Source organism: Hyperolius riggenbachi, chromosome 10 (assembly GCF_040937935.1).
Source record: "Hyperolius riggenbachi isolate aHypRig1 chromosome 10, aHypRig1.pri, whole genome shotgun sequence".
NCBI classification, from domain to species: Eukaryota; Metazoa; Chordata; class Amphibia; order Anura; family Hyperoliidae; genus Hyperolius; species Hyperolius riggenbachi.
In genome coordinates, this window is record NC_090655.1 from 39632271 (window position 1) to 39658069 (window position 25799).

The 25799-nt window shown below is 46.2% G+C and overlaps 1 protein-coding gene across 1 annotated transcript in view; it reads right to left on the reverse strand.

The window, feature by feature from the left end:
- LOC137534083 (intestine-specific homeobox-like) overlaps positions 1 to 25799 on the reverse strand; it is a 147397-nt gene that overhangs the window by 32745 nt on the left and 88853 nt on the right. Inside the window, exon 2 of the mRNA XM_068255435.1 lies at positions 24232 to 24954. Within this exon, the coding sequence (XP_068111536.1) occupies positions 24232 to 24324 (93 nt within the window). The 5' untranslated portion in view covers positions 24325 to 24954. The remainder of the gene's footprint in view (positions 1 to 24231; positions 24955 to 25799) is intronic.

Consider the following 25799-nt stretch of genomic DNA (forward strand, 5'->3'; position numbering starts at 1 on the left):
CTGTACAGCAGCAAAGGCAAAGTTGCTGTTTTTTTTTTTTTTTTTTTAAATCTTTATTTTCCACATTTCTCAAATGTTACTATCTATATCAATACATAATGGGAGGAGTACAATTATACTTAAATTATCCATAGTATCTATTACAAACATAATTGTGCCCTTTTTTCCAGGGGCTCGTTTTCTATAACTTCAATATTTATATTACAGACGAAATCTTCTAATTCATAAATCATAGTAAAGAAAATGGGAAGATTTCCTTCAATAAAAATTCCTTCCCCTCTGTCCTGTATGCAAAACCAAAAACCTCTCAAACCATATCCTTCTTTATCCACTCTCCCATTGACTCTCGGGTCCAGGTTTCTGTTTTACATGGAGAGGGAGGAGGGACATCCAGTTGTGAATGAGCGAGCAGGTAGCTGTCCTCGGTCTATCTGGCATGTGTATGGGGCATTAGGCTGTGTTCCATGTAACAGCAGCAATGCAACGGATTGGGAAAGAGGCATTGCATACGGTCAACAAAAAAATAAGATTCACTGTTAATGCACGCCATTATAACACCACCCACACACCACATCGCTTACAAAGCAGCCATTGTGCCCCCCAACGCCCTACTGTGAACGCAGCCTAGAACTGGTGCTCTGGCTACAAATGCTCACCTTAAAGAGGCTCCGTAACAAAAATTGCATCCTGTTTTTTATCATCCTACAAGTTCCAAAAGCTATTCTAATGTGTTCTGGCTTACTGCAGCACGTTCTACTATCACCATCTCTGTAATAAATCAATGTATCTCTCTCTTGTCAGACTTGTCGGTCTGTGTCTGGAAGGCTGCCAAGTTCTTCAGTGTTGTGGTTCTGTGATGCATCTCCCCCCTCCAGGCCCCTCTCTGCACACTGCCTGTGTATTATTTAGATTAGGGCAGCTTCTCTCTTCTCTCTTATCTTTTACAAGCTGGATAAATCCTCCTCTGAGCTGGCTGGGCTTTCACATACTGAGGAATTACATACAGGCAGAGCTGTCTGCACTCTGCAGGAAGAAACAGCCTGACACTTCAGTGGAAGATAGCTGCAGGGGGAACACACAAATGATCTCTTAAAATTCAAAAGGAAGGGTGTATACATCCTGCTTGTGTATGAATGTATTTTCTATGTGTGGACATACTGTACATCAACCTACTTCCTGTTTTGGTGGCCATTTTGTTTGTTTATAAACAAACTTTTTAAAACTGTTTTTAACCACTTTTAATGCGGCGAGGAGCGGCAAAATGGTGACAGAGGGTAATAGGAGATGTCCCCTAACGCACTGGTATGTTTACTTTTGTGCGATTTTAACAATACAGATTCTCTTTAAACTTGTTTACAGGTTATGGGCTTGATTCACAAAGTGGTGCTAACTGTTAGCACGCTTGTGAAAAGCCCCTTATCACGCCAAAGACCTCTTTGCGCGCACTAATTAGCGCTCGCGCGCAAAGTCCTGTGCGCAAAAACTTTGTGCGCAAAATGTTGCACCGGGTGCAACAAACGGCGCACCCTATTCGCCTATAAGGTCGCATTGGATGCGCCCTAAACGACGCAACCATGCCTTCGCGTGCACTGGCCTTTGCATGCGAGCGCTAATCAGCTTGGTGCGTGCTAACTACTTAGCACCCTAGTTAGCACGCCCAAAGCCTTAAGGCGTGCTAACGGGGTTAGCATAAAATAGTGAATCGGGCCCCTATGTATTCTAACTTTTCAAACTAACCAGCAAGCTCATGGTGACCCAGAACTCATTGGAGTGTGTAAGGGACTACAATGGTCCTAAAAGCCCCCTTACTAAGATGTTAAGAAAAACAAAAAATTGCTTTCCTAAAACAGAAAGAATTTGCGATAATTCAGGTTGGAGTGAGCTTGAGATGTCTCCCAGAGCACCACTGCTGAATATATGCAAATTAACCATTGTACCCTTAGAAGCTAAACACACCTCCAGAACCGCTGGAATGCAATGATGTGTCAGCTTGTTAAATTGTACAGAGCCATAATAATCCAACATGCATACAGACTGTTTCGGATTGTTTGATCCTCATCAGTGCATGGCATGGATTAATTAACTTTTCAAACCTGAAAGCTTGTTTCTGATCTGCGGCTCAGCACTCTCGCCTTGCTGCGCTGGGTTCCCGGTTTGATTCCTAGCTAAGTCAACATCTGCAAAGAGTTTGTATGTTCTCCCCTTGTCTGTGTGGGTTTCCTACGGGCACTCTGGTTTCCTCCCACATCCCCCAAAAAATACAAATAAGTTAATTGGCTTCCCCCTAAAAATTGGCCCTAGATTACAATACATACACTACATGATATATACATAGATATAAGATTATGGTAGGGACTAGATTGTGAGCTCCTCTGAGGGACAGTTAGTGACGAGAATATATAAACTGAGTACAGCGCTGCGGAAGATGTCAGTGCTATATAAATACAAAATAATAATAATTTTAAATATTTGCCGTCCAAAATATTTCAGCCTCAGTTTTAGAATGACGGCTGTACAGACGCACTTCATAGCTCCCAGCTGAGTGGCATGTATTGCCCTAAGGTGGTCTTAGAATTATCAACAGGATTATTACTTAATCTGCAGTATAGTAAAACAACCACAAGATGTCACTGTGTAAAATGTGATGATGATCTTTATGGGATTATTTCCTGTCTTCTCTCTGTGGTCCTCTCTGTTCGAAGATGCATTTCCTGATGGTGGTGTATGATTTATGTCTGCATGTTTTTGTTCAGTAAAGACTTCTTACTTGTTATACTGTGTGCCTATCTGCATGTGCAGAACACTCAGCTCTATTAGGGGGCACCGGGTAACTCCACTGCTTGTCACACATTCAGCCATTGAAGTGATAGTGGGGAACCTAAAGGTGGCCATACACTGGTCGATGTGCCATTAGATCGACCAGCTGACAGATCCCTATCTGATCGAATCTGATCAGATAGGGATCGTATGGCTGCCTTTACTGCAAACAGATTGTGAATCGATTTCAGCCTGAAACCGATCACAATCTGTTCAACTGCTCCTGCCGCCTGTCCCCCCCCGTATACATTACCTGAGGCTGGCTCCCGGGCATCTTCTCCGCACTGCACCGCACCGCTGTTCTTGCTCCATCCCGGCGCTTCCTGTGTTACTCCGTGACCAGGAAGTTCAAATAGAGCGCCCTCTATTTCAACTTCCTGGTCACCGGAGTGACACAGGAAGTATAAGCGTACACTGGGAGATGCGGAAATGCGGTGCAGCGAGGAGAAGAGGACCCCGGAGCCAGCTTCAGGTAATGTATACATGCTCGGATCGGGCCCGAATCGTACGCCGCAAGCGACGCGCTCCTACCGCCGGGCGATCGAGGGTAATTTCCCGCACGGCGCGATCGACGGTCCGATCCGATTTCGGGAGGGAATCGGATCGGCGGGTGCGTTTTTAGCGCAAGCGATTGGCAGCAGATCCGATCCCAGGATCGGATCTGCTGTCGAAACGGCCGTGAATCGAGCCAGTGTATGGCCTGCTTAAGGGTCCATCTACACTGGAGTGATCACACTGAAGCCAAAGGTTGTGCTGTGCGTTATAGCCACGGTGCAAACAAAAAATAAAGATGAACAAGGCATTTCCAGTGCGCTCCTGGTAATACCGCAGTAATGCACTGCAGCTTCTGTGTTACCCGAAGCACTTCTGTCGCATTGCAGGCAGTGTCTCCTGCTTCATTGTCTTTAATGGCCACTGCAACGAGCTGTAGAGATGAGCGTAATGACTTAATTACGATTTCGCGTAATTACGATTATGGCCGTAAGTACATAATCGTAATGAAGAAGGATTTCGCGAAATTCCGCATAAGCGTAATTTTCGCGTACTTTTCGCATTACAGTGGGTATCGCGAAATTACGTTTGCCTTGCATGCAACCGTTTGTAAGCGTAGTTACATAACGTAATTTCGTGATAGTTCATATTACTGTAAGCGTAAATTTTCGCGTCATTTTCGCGTTACGGTGGGTATCGCGAAATTACGTTTGCCTTGCATGCAAACGTTTGTAAGCATAGTTTACACCCTTGAACTGCGCATGCTTAGTTTTTACATTATTTAACGCGAAAAAGCGTTTATATGCGAAAATTTGTTAGCGTTCGTCTGACTACCGCTGATTCGCTTCTGATTGGCTAATGCGAACAAGTAATTTTTTATAGCTAACAAGTAATTACGAAATTTGCGAAATTACGAAGAAATGCGAAATTACGTGTTGAAAATTAAGCTTACGGTATTTTCAATTACGATTTTAATAGCAATTACGCTACCATAATTTTGCATCGTAATAGCAAATTTCGCATGCGTAATTATAGTAACGCGAAATTTCGAAAATTTCGGCTCAACTTAATAGGCACCCCTTCATTAACCTACAAACACCCGCTGAACTGCACCACAAGTGCGGTGGCTGGTCCAGCTGTCACTTCTCACTTAGTTCCCTTGCCACTCATAGGGCTGGTGCACACCGAGCGGCTTTTTCAGCGTTTCTGCAGCCGCTTGCGGCTGCGGATACGCTTGGTCAATGTATCTCAATGGGGTGGTTCACACCAGAGCGAGAGGCGTTTTGCAGAAATGAGGCATTTTTTGGATTGCGGATGCGTTTCTGCCTCAATGTTAACTATAGGAAAAACGCAAACCGCTCTGAAAAACGCCTGTTCAGAGCTCTTTTGACGGCATTTTTGTTACAGAAGCTGTTCAGTAACAGCTTTACTGTAACAATATCTGAAATCTACTACACCAAAACCGCAAAACGCTAGCTGAGACGCTACAGAACAAGAAGAAAAAGCGTTTCAAAATCTGCTAGCATTTTGCGGATCTGCTAGCGTGTTTTGGTGTGCACCAGGCCTTAGGTAGGTACAGGGTGCCCCTTAGTATTAAGTAGCTAGAGGTGCCCCCAAGTATTAGATAGCTAGAGGAACCTCAGTATTAAGTAGCTAGAGGTGCCCCTGACTGTAGGGAGATCTGGTCAGTGGAATGCCGAGACCCGGGTAAGTAACCTCCCATTTACACTCTAGAATGTGACTCTGCATAGGAAAGGAGGGATGGGATTGAGCCGGCTTTCCATCATCAGTCCGCCTGTAAACATGAGCCTAAAGTGCCTTATGGTAAATCCGGCCCTGGCGGAAAGTGTACAAGGGCCCTGAAGGTCCATACACATGAAAATTTGCCGCAAACAACCAGCCATGATTGGGCTCTATAAGTGCTTTTTTCAGCGCTTGTGATTGGAGCTTTTTAAAAATCGCTCCCATTCACTTTCATTAAAATTGCCGCGAGCGCGTACATGAAAAATCATGGCAATTTTTATGTAATTTTTACCACGATTTTAATGAAAGTGAATGGGAGGCAAATTTTCATGTGTATGGACTTTCAGGGCCCTTGTACACTTACCGCCAGGGCCGGATTTACCATAAGGCACTGTAGGCTCATGTCTACAGGCGGGCTGATGATGGAAAGCCGGCTCAATCCCATCCATTCATCCCTTCCTCCTTTCCTATGCAGAGTCATATTCTAGAGTGTGAGTGTAACTTTTATAGTTACTAGGTAACTATGTAATGTTCATTTGAAGTTACCTCATGTAAGCGCCGGGAGGGGGAAAAAAATCACTCGCAAAACGCTGTTCTCAGCTATTTCGATTTTAGATGTGAACAAAGCCTCAAGATCCTATTGAGGCTTCCCTCGCTGATTTGTACCCACCTGTTGTTGAGTGCGGGCCCTTCCCCCCCCCCCCCCCCCCCCCCCCTTCATCAGGGCCGCGCAGTTGTTCCTTCTGAAGCGTGGCCAACGCTCTGGCCATCTGCACATGTGCAGTAGCACAGAGCCTGCGCCTCCAGCTTACCGCCTATGCACTGGTTCTGTCGGCTTTTGTGCGGCCGCGCTGGAGGAGGAAGAAAAGCTGTGTGGCCCTGATATGATTAGTGACAACGCATTGTAGCTAATCTACCGGGGGACCGTGCTCAGTGACGGGTGAAATCAGAGCAGGGAGGGAAGCCTCAATAGGATCCTGAGGCTTCCTTCTCTATAGGTAAGTATCTAATTTTGTACTAGAGCTTTGGCTCGGGTACTCTTTAATTACCGATTGTAAGTACCTGCGGATATTTTTCCCTTCACATCAAATTATATGTAGTATAGAGCTATTTAAGAATGTATTGCTTTGTAATAGACCAGCAAAGTTCCACGAGGCTGAGCTTAGCGCTGTAGCTCTGCCTCTCCGCAATCAATCTCTGTGAATCTCTGCCTCCTCCCCTTTCCTCTCAGGGAAAGAAGACAGAGGGGCGGGGAGAGGCGACGATCCGCAGAGATTGACTGCGGAGGAGGCAGAGCTACAGCTCAAAGCTCTGCCCCTCCAGGAAGAAAAGCCCTGCGAAGGCCAGAAGCTTTGCAGGGCTGTTTGACAGCAATAAATCATTCATCTGCCTTGGGGATGTGGCATATCTAGTGGGGCAATCATGCTGAACAGGATTATAAGGAAAAAGCAGGTAAAAACCGAAACTTCAGAGTCTCTTTAAACGTGTGCATGAAAAAAGGGTGCAGTGAAAAAAGGGCTTGGCTTGATAACGAAATGGTACGGGTGGATAACAAAATCTGATAACGATAAGCATCGTTGTAAAACTTTGGTAACGATAAGTACCGTTGTTAAAGCACGGGAAATAATAACGAAAAGATATTAACGTTACATCCTTAACCTTAAATATTAACCTTAATCGTTACGTAATTCAAAAATACAGCTTAACCCAACCCTACTCACACAGAACCCTCCCCTGGTGGTGCCTAACCCTAACCATTCCCCCTGGTGGTGCCTTCTCTCTCTCTCTCTCTCTCTCTCTCTCTCTCTCTCTCTCTCTCTCTCTCTCTCTCTCTCTCTCTCTCTCTCTCTCTCTCTCTCTCTCTCTCTCTCTCTCGGCAGCGGCTTACTCCGCCTAGTGCCTTACATCATCAGCGGGGGGGGGCGGGCGCGAACCAGCCAACCCTAACCACTCCCCTTGGTTGTGCCTAACCCTAACCACTCCCCCCGGTGTTGCCTAACCCTAACCACTCCCTCTGCAGAAACACCCTTTTACACATAGTAACGTAAAATCTGTACATACAAACATAATAATATGACAAAAACTATAACGTTGCAAGCCTCTTAAAATGATAGCTACTTCAAAAACTATAATCTAATGTTAGAGTAACTGTCAGGCTGCAAAAGCTAATTTAAACCTCTATTCTCCTGTGTTAAACAGTTTAGAAGGAAGCCAAAAAGGCAATACTGAATTTAAAAATCTCTCTCTTTCTTTTGATGTGTGCTGAACAGCAAGGCTGTTAGACCCAAGCTCTTAAGAGGCCAAGAGGCCGCATAACCTACTGCAAAGCATTCTGGGGCCCTCCCCTCGGCTGCTAGTGAGAAGTTACAGGCTCATGTTACAAAGCAGTCCAGCTCACAGCACTGAAAAATCTCAGGGCAGAGTATACTGCATGAGTCCGCTATTGTTCCTAGCCACATGGCTAATTAATATTCACTGCACAGTAGTGTTGTCTTTTTTGTGAGTGGAATAATCAGGAAGCAGGGAGGACATGACGACACATTTGGCTCCATAGGAGACAGAGAAACATGGAACCTGCCATGAGCTGTCAGGAGCATCATTCTCTGCAAATACTATATAAAAATTCTGTGAAATCCAAACGTGGACAGTGAAATGCATATGTAATGTAAGTACAGCCAATATTTAGCTACTGATATGTGTTTTTTTTTTTTCTCTGAGACCTTATACCCAACAGCTCCTCTTTAACAATATTTTTTGCGGTGCCCTTTTTTCTACTTTTTCCGCCGTATTAACGATAATTGCATTAGTCTATGGCGGTGCCCTTTTCGTCCACCCTCATACTGCACCCTTTTTTTCCTGCTACCCTTTTAAAGGATACCTGAAGTGACATGAGATAGACATGTGTATGTACAGTGCCTAGCACACAAATAACTATGCTGTGTTCCTTTTTTTCCTTCTCTGCCTGAAAGAGTTAAATATCAGGTATGTAAGTGGCTAACTTAGTCCTGACTCAGACAGGAAGTGACTACAGTGTGACCCTCACTGATAAGAAATTCCCCTTTTTATCTTTTTCTTGCTATTAAGAAGCCATTTCCTGCTAGGAAAGTGTTTTATAGTTGGAATTTCTTATCAGTGAGGGTCACACTATAGTCAGGACTGAGTCAGCCACTTACATACCTGATATTTTACTCTTTCAGACAGAGAAAGAAAAAAAAGGAACACAGCATAGTTATTTGTGTGCTAGGCACTGTACATACACATGTCTATCTCATCATGTCACATGTCACTTCATGTATCCTATAAACTGTGTTTGCGGGACTTACATTTTTTCTAAAAACCTTTTTTCCACACGTATTCCGCATTTTTACCAAATGTTTAATGACTTTTTTTTCCACTATTACCACCATATTACCTCACGTTTTTACAAACCTTTACTTTTTTGGGGGAATGTGGGAAAAAAACCCCAGAAATTACCGCTGTTGATTTCTCCTTAAAGGGAAGGTCCAAGCAAAAAAAAAAAAAATGAGTTTCACTTACCTGGGGCTTCTACCAGCCCCATGCAGCCATCCTGTGCCCTTGTAGTCACTCACTTCTGCTCCAGTCCCCCGCTGGCAGCTTTCTGACCTCGGAGGTCAGGGCCGAATTGCGTACATTTTTACACATTTCCGCTAGTGCAGGAACATTAACGCATACATTTTTACGCGTTAGTGGTGCAACGCGTAAATTTTTGTTCCTGCACTAGCTGGAATGCGTAAAAATGTATGCAATGTGGCCCTGACCTCCGAGGTCAGAAAGCTGCCAGCGGGGGACTGGAGCAGCAGTGAGTGACTACGAGGGCACAGGATGGCTACATGGGGCTGGTAGAAGCCCCAGGTAAGTAAAACTCATTTTTTTTTTTTTTGCTTGAACCTTCCCTTTAAGGTTTACCGCACGTGTATTGTGAATAGAGCCCATTGTGGAAATTGTGATACTTTGCTGGCGACAAACGCAAACAACATTTCCGTTGTCCACACACCGATATTGCAGACGATCAACTCATTCAAATACTGCGTGTGGAAGTGACATTATTGTCATGCACGCATTCTGCAAACCAATGCCGTGAACACACGGCCGACTGCACCATATCTGCACAAAAGTCGTCTGAGTTGATCACCCAGATGGATCGGTCAGACTGCCCAAATTCGGTCACTTGTCATTGTTTTTGGCTACTTTTTTTTTTTTTTTTTTTTTTTTTTTTACACTTTTGTCATCCGATACGACAAAATCTGTTGTTTGTTGGACGTTTCAAATGACTTTGGCTGCGTGTGTACCGGGCTTTAGCAGGGATATAGAATAGCAATCGGCCAAGGATTTTCAGTGTTGGTGCGTTGCCAATGGAGCCGGGACAAGGTCCTCCAGCGCCCAAGGCTGAGACACCAAAGTACACCCTCCATCCCTCCCACCCCAGCTGTCACACGATTGCTACTAGACTAAGAGGGCCACAGGACCCCAACACCTTAATCACTGCCACGTATCCTCGTTTCAATTCTTAAGTCTCTCTGCTTCAATCACAATAGGGGAATGATAGCTGAGTGAGTTGTGCGCCCTCTCCTATGCTGCGCCCTGAGGCTGGAGCCTCTCTCTCCTCTGCCTCGGCCCTGGTTTCCAAAGTGTAAGTTGCTGGCCTTGAAGGACACCTGTAGACTTGTCATAAAGTACAAGCATCTAGTGTGTGAAGGTGGTGTTAAGCTGGCCATACCCGCTTCAGTTATCACCGGCAGAGGTGATCCGCATGATCAAATCTGCTGGTTATTTGAGACGCAGTAAGCTGCATCCATTGTACTTTTGTTTTGTTTTACAACAAAAAATTTTCAAAATTATGATTGAATGGTAATTTTTCATCAATCAGACGTGGCGGAGGAATGAGGGCTCGTTTCCACTTGTGCGTCTGCGAGACTCGTGCCCGGCACTGAGCAGGTGGGCGGGATCGCAGGCGAATTCCATGAGCCGTGCCATGCACGGCTATGGGAATCGCAGCCTCCCTAGCGAATTCTGCGGGGGGTTCCGGCCGAATCGCTACCACAAGCGATTCGGCCGGCGGCGCCATTCTCCCCTATGGCAGAGTTTCCCCGTGCGATTCATGTGCGGGGAAACTCTGCGGCATCGCGGCGGTTTCCGCGATAGTGAAAACGGGCCCTTATGGTAGACTAGTCTCTATTGTTCTTTTGGAGCAGTCTTAGGCCTGGTGCACACCAAGCGTTTTTGGTAGCGTTTTCAAAACCGCTGCCGCCTGAGAAAAAGCTTGGCTAATGTATCTCAATGGAATGATGCACACCAGCGATTTGAGGTTTTTAGAAAACCACAAATGTGGCTCCTGCAGCATTTTTGCGGTTTGCAGATGCGTTTCTGCCTCAATGTAAAGTATAGGAAAAGCTCAAACCGCTCTGAAAAACGCTAGATCAGAGCGGTTTTCCAGGCGTTTTTGTTACAGAAACCGTTAGTAACAGTACTGTATCTACTACACAAAAACGCTCCAAAAAACGCTAGGCATGTTTAGAATATCTCTCTAAACATGCCTAGAATCGCTCTGAAAATCTGCTTCAAAAACCTCTAGCGTTTTGCGGATCTGCTAGCGGTTTTGGTGTGCACTGGGCCTTACTTAGGATTTTCTGTTAGACCAGCAGGTGGCAGTCAAAGCAAGGTCTCCTGTTTATTTGTGATCTTTAATATTTTCCTGATTAAAAAATGGTAAAGAAAAATTCTAATGCATACTAACAATACTAACAAACGTCAGTACCGCCAGGTCACTTTTTTTTTGCACTTTTGGTGATGTGACCCTTTTGTTTAGCTGCTTTTTAACGCAATGAACCCCCTACACGACATTCACAGTGCGGTGCGTACGTCTCTGTAAAAGACCTTGCCATGTCCCTATGGGCATATTGAGAGTGAAGCATACTTTTCATGGACTCTATGCCTCACTGTACGCAATGCGTGGAAAATGTGCGGCACCGGTTTCCCAATTTGTTGCATTGTGTTCCCTGTAACAGCAAAAAACTCAAGTCCCACTGTGAACGTAACCTTTCTGCTCATAGCTCCTATAGAGATTGCACAGCATACAATAGCCTCCATTCACAATGAGTTACCGCATGTGGTAACGATATGTCCGAAAATTACTAACCAAAGGATGATTATTTTAACATTCACAATGTTTTCCGGCCGAAATTACCATCTGAGGGTAAAAAAGTGATAAAAGGTTGGTAACCAGTTTGTTATTTTAGAGGTAAAGTCTCCCTAACACTGCTACAGCCTATATAGTGCACCCTAGTGGCTGCAGCTCTGGTGTTTTGAGTCCGCCAGGAGAAAAGCGCAATACAAGTGTTCTGTGTTTGTTTTGTTGTTTTTATTTTTTTTTATCACCTGTAATTACCTGGTGCTATTTTTCACAGAAAACGATATTTTCTGCACTTATTCCACGATTTTAACCGCTTTAAGACTCTTAAAACTATTAACACCTTATTACCGCACTTTATTCGCACTTGGAAAAAATGTTTTGAATGTGGGAAAAACCGGTAATTACCACTGTCGGTAATTTTTTCATTAAAAATTTTGTTGCCGCACCATATTGTGAATGGAGTCCATTGTCTTTCTGTACAAAATATTTATTTACTATAACTTATATTGTTTTTTTTTAACCAGTTGCAGCTGCGGATGAGCTCAGAACTGACTCCCTTTCTAGTACCGGTACCAAGTACTAACAAGTGGCCAATTGGTGCAGGAGAGCAGCTGACAGGCGGTGAATCCACCGCCTGTCAGTTGCCTGTGTGAAAGGGGCCTAAAGGTGCTGTGCGCCTCCTCCCTTGTTCTCCCATGGCTGGGGGCGTTCTGCACTTGCCCAGTAAGTAAAATTGCTACTGTGCATTAGAGATGTCCCGAACGGTTCCAGGCGAACTTCGGTGGTTCGCGTTCGCCTACCAAACGCGAACTTTCCCGGAAGTTCAATTCGCCCCATAATGCTCTATGGAGCAAAACTTTGACCCTCTCCATCACAGTCAGCAGACACATTATTGCCAATCAGACTGCACTCACTGGTGGAGCCCCACCCCCCCTTATACAAGGCAAGGTCCTTAAGCCATTTGACTCACTCATCTGCCTATACTAATTAGTTAAGGGACAGCTGCTACACACTCTGCTAGGGAGATTTTAATTAGGCTCTTGTGAGCTCCTCCCTCCTACCGGAGGGAGGAGGGTCTCATCTGCCAGAGAATTATATTATTTCAAAAGCCAGTTTACATACCATAGCTGAGAATTTAACCCAGGTCTCACTGTGTGGTGGGCAAGTATCTTAACCACTGTACCACAACAGTACTAACTGAAGCTGGCCTAGCATTTACCATTTATGCTCAATCCAAGAGAAAAATTAGACAAGATAGCAGCGTTAGGAAGACTTGCCTAAGGTCTCCTACTGAATAGGTGCTGGCTTACTGAACAGACAGAGATGAGATTCGAACCCTGGTCTCCTGTGTCAGAGGCAGAGCCCTTAACCATTACACCATCCAGCCACTGCCTATGGATATGTAGCCAGACATGGCCTTGTCTTTTGTGTTAAACAGTTGTCCAAAGAGAACCCCAGATAGCCAGGTAGATTCATCACTCTCTCACTCTCTCTCACTCTCTCTCTCTCACTCTCTCTCACTCTCTCTCACTCTCTCTCACTCTCTCTCACTCTCTCTCACTCTCTCTCACTCTCTCTCACTCTCTCTCACTCTCTCTCACTCTCTCTCACTCTCTCTCACTCTCTCTCACTCTCTCTCACTCTCTCTCACTCTCTCTCACTCTCTCTCACTCTCTCTCTCACTCTCTCTCACTCTCTCTCACTCTCTCTCTCACTCTCTCTCACTCTCTCTCTCTCACTCTCTCACTCTCTCTCTCTCACTCTCTCTCTCTCACTCTCTCTCTCTCACTCTCTCTCACTCTCTCTCACTCTCTCTCACTCTCTCTCACTCTCTCTCACTCTCTCTCACTCTCTCTCACTCTCTCTCACTCTCTCTCTCTCTCACTCTCTCTCACTCTCTCTCACTCTCTCTCACTCTCTCTCACTCACTCTCACTCACTCTCTCTCACTCTCTCTCACTCTCTCTCACTCTCTCTCACTCTCTCTCACTCTCTCTCACTCTCTCTCACTCTCTCTCACTCTCTCTCACTCTCTCTCACTCTCACACTCTCTCACCAACACTACATGCTGAAGCCAGCCTAGCATGTACCATTTATGCTCAAAAATACAATTCCACGGAAAGCGGTGACCATCCCTACTAGAGAGAGAGAGATGAATCTACCTGGCTATCTGGGGTTCTCTTTGGACAACTGTTGAACACAAAAGACAAGGCCATGCCTGGCTACATATCTGTAAGCAGTGGCTGGATGGTGTAATGGTTAAGGGCTCTGCCTCTGACACAGGAGACCAGAGTTCGAATCTTGTCTCTGTCTGTTCAGTAAGCCAGCACCTATTCAGTAGGAGACCTTAGGCAAGTCTTCCTAATGCTGCTATCTTGTCTAATTTTTCTCTTGGATCGAGCATAAATGGTAAATGCTAGGCCAGCTTCAGTTAGTACTGTTGTGGTACAGTGGTTAAGGTACTTGCCCACCACACAGTGAGACCTGGGTTAAATTCTCAGCTATGGTATGTAAACTGGCTTTTGAAATAATAATTCTCTGGCAGATGAGACCCTCCTCCCTCCGGTAGGAGAGAGGAGGGAATAGGTAGAAGGGTGGCGGGTGGAGGGTATCAGAGCCTTTGAAACATGTTTTCTTTCATTTTTCTAAGCGTTAGAATTTTTTCTAATTTTCAAAGTTCGCCTCCCCATTGAAGTCTATTGCGGTTCGCGAACTTTTTTGCGAACCAAACCTTTCGCGGAGGTTCTCTTCTGTGCATGCGCTTAATGCTCCTGGCCACATAAGCACAATCATTCGTTTCCAAACGAGGCTTGCAGATTCTGCCAGATGGTTGGGGAACGATTGTTTGTCAGCTGAGATCCCTGATCTATCTGGCCGTTATTTGCCGCTGGGTGTGCGTACGCCTTTGGGGCTCTGTTCACTGAGGAACTCATTTACCCACGCAATTTTTGGTCAGTCCAACTGGTGTACGATGTAATTTTGGCGTGATTGCAATTTACGAGAGGGAAAAATGTTCAATTGCCGAATTGAAAAACTGCCTAGCACAGTGATTGGCTGCTCTGAGATTTTCCTGCACTCCTATACTGTGCAGAGGAGCTAAAGTGCGCAAAAAATGCAGCAGGACTGATGATTTGGATCAGAAAAAAAAATCACACTAATGGAAATGTTCTAACGCAGTTTCCATCATTGAAGTACTTGGGGGTGTTGTGATCCGAAAGTATTTGGAAAAGAACTACAACACTCTGCTAGTGGAAGAGGTCCTTAAAGTGAATCTGAGGTGGTTCCACTAGCACTGATTTATACGTACCTGGGGCTTCCTCCAGCCCCATAAGCGATGTGGCCTCTCTTGCCATCCTCCTTAGCCCCTCTGTGAAGCCGCTATGACTCCCGGTAATCCGGGCAGTTGTCGTCTTTTGATATTGCACCTTTTATGGGATGTTGTGTCTTAAGATGAACTTCTTTTGAAGATTTGTGAATCAAACTTTTGCACTTTTTGGATATATTAAAAATGCAAGCTCATGTTTATGAAAAATGTTTTGGTCTCTTCAAATGATTTATTATGTTCTTATCCTTGTATGCATACTAGATTGATTATTTCCAACATGTCTGATCTGATTTCTGGTATTGATCGGAGCATTGATTGGTAATCCAGATTAGACAGGTTGGAAATAAATCGATCTGTCAAGAAATCGGCCAGAAATTCTCATTGTGTTTACCTAGCATAATACCTAATACCATTATATTGGGGGGCAAATGTACAGTGACCAGATTTTTCTGGGTCCAACCTGGGGGGGGGGGGGGGTAGCGCTGCGCTGAAAATGGGCGTGGCCATGACATTGTATGGGCGAAGCGTAACCGTAACCCCAAAGCAGCAAATATAGCCAACTATGACCATTAAATAATAAATGCAGCAACAGTTACCCCAGACACCAGTAAATAAACACAATGTGGGCAACATTTCAGCAGAAAACAAGCGCAATTTGGGCGACATTTCAGCAGAAAACAAGCGCAATTTGGGCGAGATTTCAGCAGAAAACAAGCGCAATTTGGGCGACATTTCAGCAGAACACAAGCGCAATTTGGGCGACATTTCAGCAGAAAATAACACAGTGGGCAACCTGCAGTCTTCTGTCCCAGCCGGCCTCTGCCGCGCAGCTCCCCTGGACGATCTTCCTCCTGCAGTCTCCCATGCTGAATTGAATAGCGGGGCTACAGGAAGATGGCACCCGAAGCCCTGTACTGGAGACACAAATAGTCTCCAGTACAGGGCTTCGGACACCATCTTCCCGTAGCCCTGCTCTGCCTGCCGGAACCCAGAAGAATATGCAGGCTCAGGCTGGAGCGGGGCTGCGGGCTATGAACTGGCATGGCGTATTAGACGCCGCTGCCAGTTCATTCAATAGTGCGGTGGCCAGAGTCCCAAGGCTGGGACGTCCCGCGGCTAAAAGCAGAACGTTTCCCAGGACCTCATGCAGCCTGGGACTGGGGACCCCGAATCCGGGACCGGTCCCGGGTAAAGCGGGATGTATGGTCACCGTAGCTAAGGCTACCTAATACCGTTATATTGGGGGAGGGGGGGGGGGGGAGGCCACCTTTTGCCCAGGGCTCGGTTTCACCTTAAACTGGCCTTGTATGTCCACCTATAAATGTTTCATTTGTTTTTAAATTGGGTTTTCTGCCTAATTATTCAACCGTAGCCATACTGACTATAAAGTAAACAGCATAGGGCAATCCGCATGCTAAATCCCTCCCGGGGGTGTTTGCACTGCCCAAGGCTTTTATTTGGAATATAATGAACTGTGATCTAATGACTCCTAATCTGAATGACTGGAGTCGGAATACTTGATGCCCTATACAGATTGCTAACGAGTCTTGTGTTGCCACATCATTAAACTATTGGTAGTTTGCTATTTCTCATACAAAATGCTGAACGCGTCATTCATTAGCTGCCTTTTCAGTGGAGTGAGGCTGGGAGGAGCCCAGTGGATTATGTGGATTCAGTCTGAATTTTTTTTTTTTTTTTTTTTTTTTTTTTTGCCATTGTATTACATTCTAGGCTCTCAAAACATGGCAATCCCACCCCTGAGAGTACCTGGGTTTGACTCAGGGGGGGGGGACTTTCATAGTCTGTTACTGTAAATTTGGAGATTAGATAGATAGATAGATAGATAGATAGATAGATGGGACTCAGAGTATTGGTAGTTAACCCTCCTGGCGGTATGAAAAATTCCGCCAGGAGGCAGCGCAGCAGTTTTTTTTTTTTTAAATCATGTAGTGAGCCCAGGGCTCGCTACATGATAGCCGCTGCTCAGCGGCATCCCCCCGCCCGCTTGGATCGCCTTCGGCGATCTCCGATCAGGAACGGGATTTCCTGGAGGGCTTCCCCCGTCGCCATGGCGACGGGGCGGGATAACGTCAGCGACGTCGTGACGTCATTGGGAGTCCCGATTCACCCCTCGGCACTGCCTGGCACTGATTGGCCAGGCAGCGCACGGGGTCTGGGGGGGGAGGGGCTCGCGCGCCGCAACGTATAGCGGCGATCGGGCGCAGGGCGGCGGCGTGCTAGCTGCGTCCAGCAAAAAAAAAAATTAAGAAAATCGGCCCAGCAGGGCCGGAGAAAACCTACTGCGCGGCTTACCCCGAACTACGTTCGGGGTTACCGCCAGGAAGGTTAAGGGGAACCCGGGGTGAGTCAGATATGGAGGCTGCTGTATTTATTTCCTTTTAAACAATACCAGTCATCCTGATCCTGTGTCTCTTATACTTTTAGCCATAGACCCTGAACAAGCATGCAGCAGATGTAAACCATGCCAGTTGCCTGACAACCCTGGTGATTTTCTGGCATAAGTAGTGTCTGAGTCAAAACCCTGGAACAAGCATATGGCTGACTCAGCAGACTCAAGTTTTACTGGATTAGAGTACCTGATCTGCTACATGCTTGCTGGCAAAGCAATGGTTGTTGAAATCGCTGGCAAGTGTCGGCAATCCAAAAATGCTGCCAACACCCCCCCCCCCCCCCCCCCCCCCAAAGAAAAAGCTCACCCTATTGAAGCGAACTTTTTGCAAACTATTTCCCTACTGACTGCCTAATGCTGCATACACACTTGAGATAAAAGTCTTTGGAAAAGGCAAGATCACAGACCAATTTTACCCCATTCCATGTAGTATGAGAGCCATACTCTACACAGTCTATTCTATTGAGCTGAACTCCCCATCAGATAAAATCTTTGCAAGATGCTGCACACAAAGATGCTGTAGACATTCAAAAGATCATTATCTGCAAAAGATCCGTTCCTGCAAAATGCATTCATAGTCTGAGATCTGCAGATCATCATACACACCTTGTTTAACAGACAATCATCTGCAGATCTAAAATCTGTCCTGGTGGATCTGATCTGCAGATGGTCTGCAGATGATCTGCAGATGATTACCTGTTAAACAAGGTGTGTATGATGATCTGCAGATCTCATAGACTGAATGCATTTTGCAGGAATGGATCTTTTGCAGGAAGAGCTCTTATGCAGATAATGATCCTTTGAATGTCTACAGCATCTGTGTGTGCAGCATCTTGCAAAGATTTCTGTCTGATGGGGAGTTCAGCTCCATAGAAAAGACTGTGTAGAGTATGGCTCTCATACTACATGGAAGGGGGTAAAATTGGTCTGTGATCTTGCCTTTTCCAAAGACTTTTATCTCAAGTGTGTATGCAGCATAACTCTTTTGACCCCTGCGTAATTCAGGCTCCAGCTATTGCTTGTGGCCGAACTACGCAGGTTTTTATTGTAATTTGAGCTGCAGCCATTGCCAGAGCCCAAATTACTCAGTGAGTGGCCGCTATAGCCGTAATTCATATTACGCCCTATGGCAGCGGGTCTACATGAACAAAGGGCGCCCGGACAATCGGACTGTTACAAATGACTATCGACAAATGACGATAGTAAAATAGCTGTAATACCAATTTTTAACTACAGCTAAACATAACCTTGTTTTCACATTGAACCCTCCCACTACTGAATAATAAGTCAATAATGTCAGAAACACCTGATCTGCTACTGCATACAGGGTGTATGGGTAAAACTATCAGAGGCAGAGGATCAGCAGGATAGCCAGGCAACTGGTTTTGCTTAAAAGGAAATGCATATGGTGGCCTTTATATACCTCTCACTTCAGGTGTCCTTTAATTCTGATTACTAGTAAAATCAGGAGGACTTAAGTAGAGAAAATTCTATAACCTAACTTTGAATCACACACGGCAGTGATGATGATGTGACTGTTCATGTCTCTGTTCATGAATACCAGGCATTCAGGCTTTCTTCAGAAATGTCAACAACAATAGAGCATGTCTTTAGAATGCTATACCTGTGTTTAGGGAAAGTGTAGGCTATTGTAGCCACAATGCAAAGGCTGAAGGGGAGGAGTAAACTATTATGAAGGGTAACAATAGTGTTAACATCAGTGTATAGGTTCTCATTTACAATCAGCATAATTGACCTTAAACCGATTGTACACACACACACAAACAAACATGGATGCACTGGGATCTTCTATTGAAATTATCCTCTGAAGGAATGCGATGCTTAATTTTTGCAATATTCCTTAGTTGAAAAAAAAGGAAAGCTTCAGAACAGCTGAAATGTGATTCCTATTACCACTAGTTCCCAATGGATACTGGGAAAATCCACATTTTATTAAAAAGAATAACTATTCATTAAAGCCACTTTAGAATTTTCTGCATGAAAGTCTTTCTGCATCAATTTACCGCCGTAGATGATTTTCTAAACTAAGTTCAGTAGAGCTAATCGGTGAGATGGTACCGCCCTCTTTCCAGCTTTCATGGACATGTGATATGAAGACTCTAGTTCAGCATTCTTGCCTTGCAGCGTTAGGTCCTTGGCTCAAATCCCAGCCAGGACTCTATCTGCATAGCTATGTATGTTGTCCCTGTGTCTGCGTGGGTTTCCTCCGGGCACTCCGGTTTCCTCCCACATCCCAAAACATACAGGTAAGTTGATTGGCTTCCTGTTAAAATTGGCCCTAGACTACGTCACATACACTACACGATAGATACATACATATGACTGTGGTAGGGATTAGATTGTGAGCCCCTCTGAGGGACAGTTAAAGGAAACCAGAGACAAGACATACTTACCTTTTTTATACATACCTGGGCTTCCTCCAGCCCCATGGGCAGTGATCGCTGCCACACCGCCGTCCTCTGCTGCCCGCAGCTCCGGTACCGGGTCCCGTAACTTCCTCTTGTCGCGGCCAGTCTGACACAAGTGTAGTGCGCTAATTACGTATCTCTCCAGCAGCCGCTTGCCACGACTAGAGGGAGTTATGGGAGTTTACCGGAGCTGCTGGAAAAGGAGGATGGCGGCATAGGAGCGATCTGTGCCCTTGAGGCTGGAGGAAGCCCCAGGTATGTATAAAAAGGTAAGTATGTCTCGTCTCTGGTACACTTTAAGTGACAAGGCAATATTCTCTGTACCACGCTGCGGAAGATGTTGGCGCTGTATTAATAATAATAATAATAATAATAATAATATGGTGTCACCCCTTTAGCTCAAAGTGTTGGCTTAAAGTTTCTTACACGCGCCTGACTTAAAGGGAACCTAAACTGAGGACGTGTATTTTTCCTTTAAAATCATACCAGTTGCCTGACTCTCCTGCTGATCCTGTGTCTCTAATACTTTCAGCCACAGCCCCTCAACAAGCATGCAGATCAGGTGCTCTGACTCAAATCAGATTGTATTAGCCACATGCTTGTTTCAGGTCTGTGATTCAGCCACTACTGCAGCCAGAGAGATCAGCAACTAGTATTGTTTAAAAGGAAAACATCCATATTCCTCTGTTTAGGTTCCCTTTAAGTGGGCTAAGGTGGGCGATAGCGACCACCTCAGCCAACAATCAGGCGTGTGGACCGCACCCGACAGCCAACCCTCGAGCGATCTGCTGGACGGATCTACTCAACCCCAGGGAAGCCGATACCCCCAGAGATCCCATTGTTGTTGCATTTGGGTTTCTCATCAGGACAGGGACGGATTTCCCATAAGGCACTGTAGGCACGTGCCTATAGGCGCCTGATGATGGAAATGCGGCTCATGTGCCTCCCCAAGTGCCTCCCTCCTTGAGGAGGAGGAGGAGGAATTTTTTTCCGCATAGTGCTATGCGGATTTCAGCCCAGGTATCTGGAATCCGAATCCGGTCGGATAGTGCTAAAAAGTTCGGATATCCGGATGAGCATCACTGGTCGGGGACACCTCTAGCTACCTAATATTTGGGAGCACCTCTATGATGGGCAAGGGAACTAAGGGAGAAGTGACAGCTGGGCCTAACAGCACACTTGTGGTGCGGTTCGGCTGGGGTTTGTATGTACTAGGAGGGTGAAGTCTAGGGTGCCAGGACATATGTGCCTATAGGCTCATGTGATGTAAATCTAGGCCTGCATCAGGATCTAGTCTGGCACACTGTTTGACACATAGCCTGACTAACTGTGACATTTTGACCCCCCCCCCCTTTGACCCCCCCCTAGCCCCCCCCCCCCAAGGTGATGCTGGGATGCCCTCTTGCCAGAGCTAAGGAGCTGTGGGTTGCGATGCAAGTTTTACATTGGGCCCCCCCCCCTTCCCATACACTCTATACATAACAATTGATATGATGCACCAAAACCTGCCAATGGCAACCACAGTGTCAGAGGTGCAAGAAGGGGATGGGGACAGCTTGTTAGTGATTACCACTATTCAAAGTATCTATAGAAGTGATTATTATGAGCACAGGACCAATAGAGAGCTAATACTGTAGTTGAGGGGGGGGGGGGGGGGCCCTCTGGCCCAAGGGCCCCGATTCGGTCCCAACCTCTTCAACCCCTATTGCTACACCCCTGCATCTTGCACTAATGTACTAATGTAACCCTGCCGGATCCACACTGCAGAGATAAAAATAAGTGCTGGGGGAACGTGGTTGATCGCAAAAGGGATTGGCCACTTGAAAATTATTCAAAGCAATACTTCAAAGGATTGCATAAGCATGGGAAACGCACTGCACTGAAAGGGGGGGAAAAAAACTAATATAAATGGGGGGGTCTGTTTTATTTAGCATAGCCTGGCCTTTTCCTTGAAGGACAGCTGTAGGTGAGAGTGATATGGAGGCTGCCATATAAGAGTTCCTTTTAAATAATACCAGTTGCCTGGCAGCCCTGCTGATCTGTTTGGCTGCAGTAGTGCCTGAATCCCACCAGAAACAAGGATGCAGCTAATCTTGTCTGATCTGACAATGTCAGAAATGCCTGATCTGCTGCATGCTTGTTCAGGGCCTATGGCTAAAAGTATTAGAGGCAGAGGGCCAGCAGGATAGCCAGGCAACTAGTATTGCTTAAAAGGAAATAAATATGACAGCCTCCATATACCTCATGATTTATCTTATCCCACATGCTCAGAAGCACTGGAAGAAACCTAGTGAGTAATGTTTAACTTGTATATAAAGTGAATATGGGACGCTGTTGACAAAACTTTGTGCAGAAAAATTGAATTGAACAAAGTTGCTTTTATATGCCTACGTTTTGCCAGATTTTTTATTGGATCAATAAAGTACATTTAAAACCTTCCATTTTGAAAATGCGAGACCAATAGAAAGCAATGTATGTCCACAAAGAAACCATGCAACTTTTGTGTTCTAACACATAGTAGGTAGAAAAAAAACAAAACAAAAAAAACAAACACTAAAAAAAAAAAGTGGTTAATTGCAGAATGACAAAATCTGTTCTTGCACACAAGGTATAAAATAGTGGACCTGAACTCTTGCAGAGGACAGAAGGAAAACACCCTGTATGTATTTAGAGACAGGGGCGTTGCTAGCCCCAAAGATCAGTGGCACATGCCTCAGATCTGTTCTATGGTGCCCTGGATGTCCCCAGGCAGAGTAGAGCCACCACAGCAGCAACCAGCATGGCACCACAGTACCCAGTATGCCCCACAGAGGCACCCTGCATGGCAAGACACCGCACCCAGCATGGCACTACAGCATCCAGCATGGCATTACAGCACCCAACGTGCCCCATAGAGGCACCATAGCACCTGGCATGGCACCACAGCACCCAGCATGACATCAGAGCATCCAGCATGCCCCATAGAGGCACCATAGCACCCAGCATGGCACCACAGCACCCAGCATGACATCAGAGCATCCAGCATGCCCCATAGAGGCACCATAGCACCCAGCATGGCACCACAGCACCCAGCATGACATAAGAGCATCCAGCGTGCCCCATAGAGGCACCATAGCACCTGGCATGGCACCACAGCACCCAGCATGGCATTACAGCACCAAGCGTGCCCCATAGAGGCACCATAGCACCTGGCATGGCACCACAGCACCCAGCATGACATCAGAGCATCCAACGTGCCCCATAGAGGCACCATAGCACCCAGCATGGCACCACAGCACCCAGCATGACATCAGAGCATCCAACGTGCCCCATAGAGGCACCATAGCACCTGGCATGGCACCACAGCACCCAGCATGGCATTACAGCACCAAGCGTGCCCCATAGAGGCACCACAGCACCCAGCATGACATCAGAGCACCCAGCGTGCCCCATAGAGGCACCATAGCACCTGGCATGGCACCACAGCACCCAGCATGGCATTACAGCACCCAGCGTGCCCCATAGAGGCACCATAGCACCTGGCATGGCACCACAGCACCCAGCATGACATCAGAGCACCCAGCGTGCCCCATAGAGGCACCATAGCACCTGGCATGGCACCACAGCACCCAGCATGGCATTACAGCACCAAGCGTGCCCCATAGAGGCACCATAGCACCTGGCATGGCACCACAGCACCCAGCATGGCATTACAGCACCAAGCGTGCCCCATAGAGGCACCATAGCACCTGGCATGGCACCACAGCGCCCAGCATGACATCAGAGCATAAAGCAAGTCCCGCAGAGGGCACCCAGAATGGCACCATAGCACAGAACAATGGGGCGTATGCTGGATGATATGGTGCCTCTATGTGGGCATATTGGTTGCTGCGATGCCTTTATGGGGGGCATGCAGGGAGCTGTGGTTCTTCTATAGGAGCATGCTGGGAGTTGTGGTGCCTCAACTGTTAAGTTCATGTAAATTTGGCTCCACCCATGAACACACCCACATTCCAGTGCATGGCCACACCCATATTTCAGCTCGATTGCCCAAAAGTGCCCCGGATCTCTAAAGGTGCATACACACGCCGTATTTTTACAAACGACGGGTTCGTCAGACCCTCCCCCGGGGCGGTCGTTCTGCCGACAGTAGCACGTGAGTACAGGCTGTCGCCGGCAGACTAATAAGACTGTTGCGGGTCAGTCAAAAACAGTCTTATCAGTCTGTTGACAGCCTGTACTCGCGTGCTACTGTCGGCAGAACGACAGCCCCGGGGCAGGGTCTGACGGACCCGTTGTTTGTAAAAATACGTCGTGTGTACGCGCCTTTAGCATCCTAGCAACACCCCTGTTTAGAGAGTTTAGCCAGTTTAATTTCCTCCTCATCTGTGTCTAATCACAAGTTGTAATTTGATCCCTCAGCTGTGTCATCTGACTGCCATGGCAGAGAGGCTAATTTGAAAGCACAGATTAACAGTATGTCTGCTTCCATGAAAGCAGGAAGTGAATACACTGCAGATTTATTGCAGGGTTTGTGTCAGCTGTAACAAAGAAATGCTTTTCTTTCATGGTTATTATGCTGTTGCATATCTCTTAGAGGATGTTCTGAGTTCAGGTCCACTTTAAACCACCCCCATTCCAAAATAACATTCTGTAGGATGAAACTGCTCTCTACTTGGGGTTACCAGCTTCTCTTTTGTAGGTAAATAAAACATCCCATTCTCAATAGACGTCTTTACAACTTGCTTACGCTGAACGCCTTCAAATAAGAGTTACAAAGCAGTCGGGTGCCTTGCTATGAAAAGAATCATTAACTAAAAGTGAATAAATGACCATAACAAAAGGTCCCAGGTTCGGCTCCCTGTATTGTAAACAAAATCACTTACTTTTGGCTCATTTCCATCATCTTCTAATACACATTCGGTGAACAGGACTCTTGACTTCTCTGCATATGATGAAAAGGCCACGCTTGGACACATTCATCTACAAATGTCAGTGAGATCTGGCAAGCTACCTTGCCACATACAGTAGATGTTTGTCATCCAGTAGATATTTGTCTTCCAAATCAGTTGTCCTTGCTGCAGAGGAGAATGGAATGTGTTGTGTGCTTTGTGATGCTTGCAGTCTCCCCATCAGGGAACCTCCAAGTTACATTCTACTTCTCAGACTGCTATTGTAACTCCTGCTGTGCGCTTTGGAACAGGAACCTCCTGCTCCTTGTTCCTCCTCTGCTGTTCATGGAAGGAGATGGTCTGTTTGGCAGAAAGATGGACAATTCCTCTGTACACTGGTGGATAAAGACAGGGACGTTTCTTGGGCAGGGCGACCGCCCTGGGCGCATACCAGCAAGTAGAAGGGAGGCACAGGCAGAAGGAAATAACCGCTTGGGAGCTGGTGACACGCCGTGCAGCCAAATGACGTCAAGTCATCATCACGTCACCAGCACGTGATGAAACCTGATGTCCTGTAGCAGTACTGCAGGCTGTCAGTGCGCGGCGCCCATGGAGGAGTCTGCTCTCCGGTCTCTCTTCGCATGTGTGTTTTCCTGGTCCCTGCTTCCTACTGGATAAGCGACTTGCCACTAGTAAGTAGGCAGACCTACTTGTGACCTGTGAAGAGTAAGGGTTTGCGAGTCAACATGGTGGGGGGAGAGGGGGCACAATTTTTACACCCTCGCCCTGGGTACAGTCTAGCCTAGAAAGTGCCCTGGGTAAAGATTAGAGATGGCCCAGCCTTGGAAAACTCATGGAGAAGCACATGATCAGTTTGATCAGCTGATAGATTTGTAAGCCTCTGATTTGCTGAGATGACTTCCTGGTTTAACACCTGATCATGACCAGCAAATCAGAGCCTTACAAATCTATCAAGTGATCAAACTGATCATGTGCTTCTCCATGAGTTTTCCAAGGCTGGGCCATCTCTAGTAAAGATCTCCTGCTTGTGCCAATTGTGGTTAGCAGTCCTCTTTGCCTTGCAAATCTGGAATCCCAGGGTTGATTCCTTTTCACCTAAGCGATCAATGAACTGCAAATTTTTCAGATTTGATAAAAATGTTGTCACAGTTTGTTTGTAGTTTAATATTGGACCAATCAAATGCAACTGCTGCTAATTTAAGCCTGGTACACACGTCCAATTTTGATTGGTCAATGGCCGGCCAATTTTACCACCTCCATGTAGCATAAGGGCCATGGATTTATTTTCACAATATGTGATTTATACGGCCTTGATTTGCTGTGGGTTCAACCTTTTAATCATCCATTACCTGAGCTGAACTTCAGCCACTAGGGCGTGCTCTATAGGTAGCAGTGTTAGGGAAGCTTGCCCAAGGTTTCCTCACTGACTTGGTGCTGGCTTACTGAACAGGAAGAGCTGAGATTCAACCCCTGATCTCCTGTGTCAGAGGCAGAGCATTTAACCAGTCATTACACTATCCAGCCACTGCTGTTAATGATGA